General features: G+C 47.5%; 1 protein-coding gene across 1 annotated transcript; it reads right to left on the reverse strand.

Annotated features, from left to right (window-relative positions):
• LOC8078159 (probable protein phosphatase 2C 2) lies at positions 504–3,363 on the reverse strand. The gene is made up of 4 exons (XM_002457667.2): positions 2,616–3,363; positions 1,795–1,989; positions 1,460–1,695; positions 504–1,353 (listed from the first exon to the last, which is right to left on the reverse strand). Exons 1-4 carry the CDS (start codon positions 2,793–2,795, stop codon positions 759–761), a joined length of 1,206 nt encoding a protein of 401 aa, XP_002457712.1. The 5' UTR covers positions 2,796–3,363; the 3' UTR covers positions 504–758.

Consider the following 3,692-nt stretch of genomic DNA (forward strand, 5'->3'; position numbering starts at 1 on the left):
GAATCCATTCATATGCAACTTGATCCGGCAGGCGGCAGCGGATCCTTGTTTGTGACCGGATCCTCGACCTTATCTTGGCAGTTCCTCCGTCCTGCCCTGCAGCGATCAACCACAAGTGCACGAAGATATTTTTTTCTCTGTACACCACGGATGACCACACGAATAGCAGATATCAACACAGGAGTACAGGACACGCTCCAATCAGCCAAATCAGGCTCGGAGACTGCTGATTGCTGAACCCTGAAGACCAACCCCCTAACGAAATGCGGGCTGCTGATACCTGAAAACCCATCCTAACGAACAGTGATGGTTCTGATCTTCACAACCGAACATGGCTAAGTAACTGCACAGAATAAGTATGATGAAATCACCATCCCATCAGCCAAACTGGGTTACATGGCGTTTGCTTGCCTAAAAAGTTATGGCTAAAAAGTTATGGCTGAAAATATTGTTCAGTAATTTATGATTTATTGTGAGAAAAAACACTAAACAGAAAAAAAAAATAGCTTATAAGACAAACGAATTGAGGCCAGATATCCCCTCTGCCAAACTGAGCCGCACCGAGTAGCAACGGCAACAATGGTATGTACATCCAACAAAACGGTGTGAAACAAAAGAGGCGGCGCCGCGGCCTCAGGAACTCGCTACAAAATTGCTGGCCGTGTAAGCACAGCCGTACTAGACGTACGAACAACATCAGCGCAGAAATATTTACACAGCCACAGCACAGAAACACAGGCCTCTCTCTACAGCAGCGTCTAATGGTCAGACTCAAGCCATCTCCTCAGCTTGCAGAGTGCCTCCGGCGACAGGCTCTTGCAGCACCTGATCCTTCCAGCGGGAGCCGGAGCCTGCTCTGAAGAAGGCGCAGCTGCTGAGGCAGCCCCCGCGAGGTCAGGGACAAAGCACACGATGATCACAGTGAGGTTGTCAAAGGTCTCAAGCCTCTTCGCTTCCATGGCAAGCTCCCGAGCACACCGCTCAGGGTCATCGTGCCTCCGGAGCCCCTTTCGGACCGTGCTCACCGCGTGCTGGCTGCTCATCACGTCCCATATGCCATCGCAGCCAATGATGAGGAACTCATCTTCCTCTGTCAGGGTGGTCCAGTGTATCTCTGGCTCAGCGATAAGAGGCGATGGAGAGCCTTGGGGCAGTTTCATATCCCAGTCCCCTAAAGCCCGGGTCACAGAGAGTACACCGTTGAGGTAGCCATCCTCAATGTATCCACCACACTCGATAACCCTTTGACGCTCTGCGTCATATGTCGGCCTGTGATCCTTTGAAATCTCCACCGCTGTTCCTTTCCTACACAGGACTGCACGGCAATCCCCAACATTTGCTACTAACAATTGCCTGCAAGATAGGAACCACAGATTAGAATGGTTTACCACACCACATCACATCACTGAAACGACAATTAAGATCTCTACTAGAGGTTTGGGTTCCATTTTCAACTTACCTCCCGAGGACCAATGCTGTCAGCGCTGTGGTGCCAGAAGAACGGTTGATGACGGAATCATCAGCAAGAGCAAGGTCAGCCCGCAAGAAAGCTTTGCGGACTGAATCCTCAACAGATCCAGCATATATTTCATCTTCTTGTGATGTTTGAGGGAAGTCAGCATCTTCAAAGAACAACCTCATTGCATGTGTTTTCATGTAGGCTGCTGCATCTGAACCCCCATGACCATCAAACACCTAAATGGCAAAAGAGAAATCACTTTCAATTGGGTTCAGAAATTTAGGTCGTGAACTTATGATTATAATAATTAGCCTAACATCATTCACAGTACATACCCCATAGAAGGCGCTAGGTGCAGAGACCATCAACAGTGAGCCAAGATGACCAGAAAGATCATCAATTCTAATATGTTCGTCTTCCATGAACCGCCTAGGCCCAATATCAGCAAAGCTACCAGATCTAATGCTAGGGACAAATTGCAGTTGTTCTGCAGATACACTACTCCCAGCATTAGAAGCTCTCTTGAACTCCTGCATCAAGCACAAAACTGTTAGCTATGCTGGCGTCTTTGTAGTCACATATAATGTGATATAAACCTAGAATTTGCTTCTCTGATATGTTTAATTAACACAAAACACATCATGAACTTTTGTTCTGGTTCTAATTAAGAGCCACCAACTATGACGTATTGAATTGACCAAACAACTATCCTTTTTTGTTCTACACGCATAACAATCAATTGATTAAGTAGCACAACCAATTACAAAGACGAAGCCAGCAATACGTCACAAGAGGGTAGAATCTAAGATAACTTCAGCAACGAATTTAGGAGGCAGCTACACATTTCAAATATACAACTTATCAATATATATGCTACACAAATCGATATGAACAAACAGAAACAGCAACCCCCCCCCCCCCCCAAAAAAAAAGAGAGGAAAGAAAGCCCTGCTCCTTGGAAATTTAAGCAATTATCAATTCCTGCAATTCACCATATTATCGTACTCGAGAAGACATATTCGAAAGCAGAGCAAATACTACACGAAGTATAATTTCCTTTGGTGATCCAAGTAAAATTTGACCAAACCACAACATTAATTAATTAACAGAAGAAAAAAAAACCGAAACTTCTGCTCAGCTGAAATCGAAAACTCACCAGATCGGGCACCTCTACGGCAACCTCCACCACCGCCTTCGGCGACGTCGCCGGCTGCACCTGCCCAGGCGCCACGGTGACCACCTCCTCCATGACATCGACGCTCTTAACGACGCACCGGTGGAACGGCGGCTCCAGCAGCGGCACGACCTGATGCATGACCTCAGCCCCGGCTCCCATCTCCGCCTCTAATCCGCTCAACAAACCGATTTTTTTCCCCTCAAACAAGAAATCCTCCCAAAAATCCCTCGCTTTTTTTCCCGCAACCTCGGACCACAAGAACTCCCGATCCGATTCCGACTCTCTTCTTGTCTTGGCCTCAAAATTCCTCCACCCCAAACAGCTCGATCCGAACACCGGACGACTAATCTCGACGAGAAGCGCGCAAATCTCCTAAAGGAGCGGCCTTTCGACAATCCGAGAGAAGGACGACCCGAAAGAAACTCTCCTTTTTCTTTTCTTCTTTCTTCTTGTTAGGGGACGCAACACGGAGCACTGACCTGACCCGATCCGAACAGGAAAGAAATGGCGGAGAAGCAGAGAGGTGCTTTGCTATTTATCCGCGCGTGAGGTAAGAGACGCGAGAGGACGGCGGCTGCCGGTGGGCGACGCGGGTCTGTGACCGGCAGGTGGCCGTTGCGGGGGGCGGAGCCTAGGTACCGTGCGCGGGCAGGAGTGCTGGGCTACCGCCACGCGTGCGCGGTGCGAGGGTGGTCGCCGACCTCGTTTTGGGTAGGGCAGAATAAGCGATGATGCTTCAGATTTCACACCTTTGGCGTGTGGGAAACGGAGACGCGAGCGCCCGTTTTGGAATCTACACGGATATACTCCTATTTACGATACAATTTATTGGACGTTGTTTTCCATAAAGTGTATCGCAATTCAGATACCTTGTTTAGTTCACCCGAAATTCAAAAAGTTTTCAAGATTTCTTGTCACATCAAATCTTTCGACACATGCATGAAGTATTAAATATAGACGAAAATAAAAACTAATCACACAGTTTGACTGTAAATCACAAGACGAATCTTTTGACCCTAGTTAGTCTATCATTGAACAATATTTACCACAAACAAA

This window comes from Sorghum bicolor, chromosome 3, assembly GCF_000003195.3.
Source record: "Sorghum bicolor cultivar BTx623 chromosome 3, Sorghum_bicolor_NCBIv3, whole genome shotgun sequence".
NCBI lineage: Eukaryota > Viridiplantae > Streptophyta > Magnoliopsida > Poales > Poaceae > Sorghum > Sorghum bicolor.

Excerpts from the sequence above, each read along its gene's own strand:
- LOC8078159 (XM_002457667.2), bottom strand. The coding sequence starts at position 2,795 with ATGGGAGCCGGGGCTGAGGTCATGCATCAGGTCGTGCCGCTGCTGGAG. Across the intron at positions 1,990-2,615 it reads CCGTAGAGGTGCCCGATCTG|GAGTTCAAGAGAGCTTCTAA; the intron begins GTGAGTTTTCGA and ends TGCTTGATGCAG. Across the intron at positions 1,696-1,794 it reads CACCTAGCGCCTTCTATGGG|GTGTTTGATGGTCATGGGGG; the intron begins GTATGTACTGTG and ends TTTGCCATTTAG.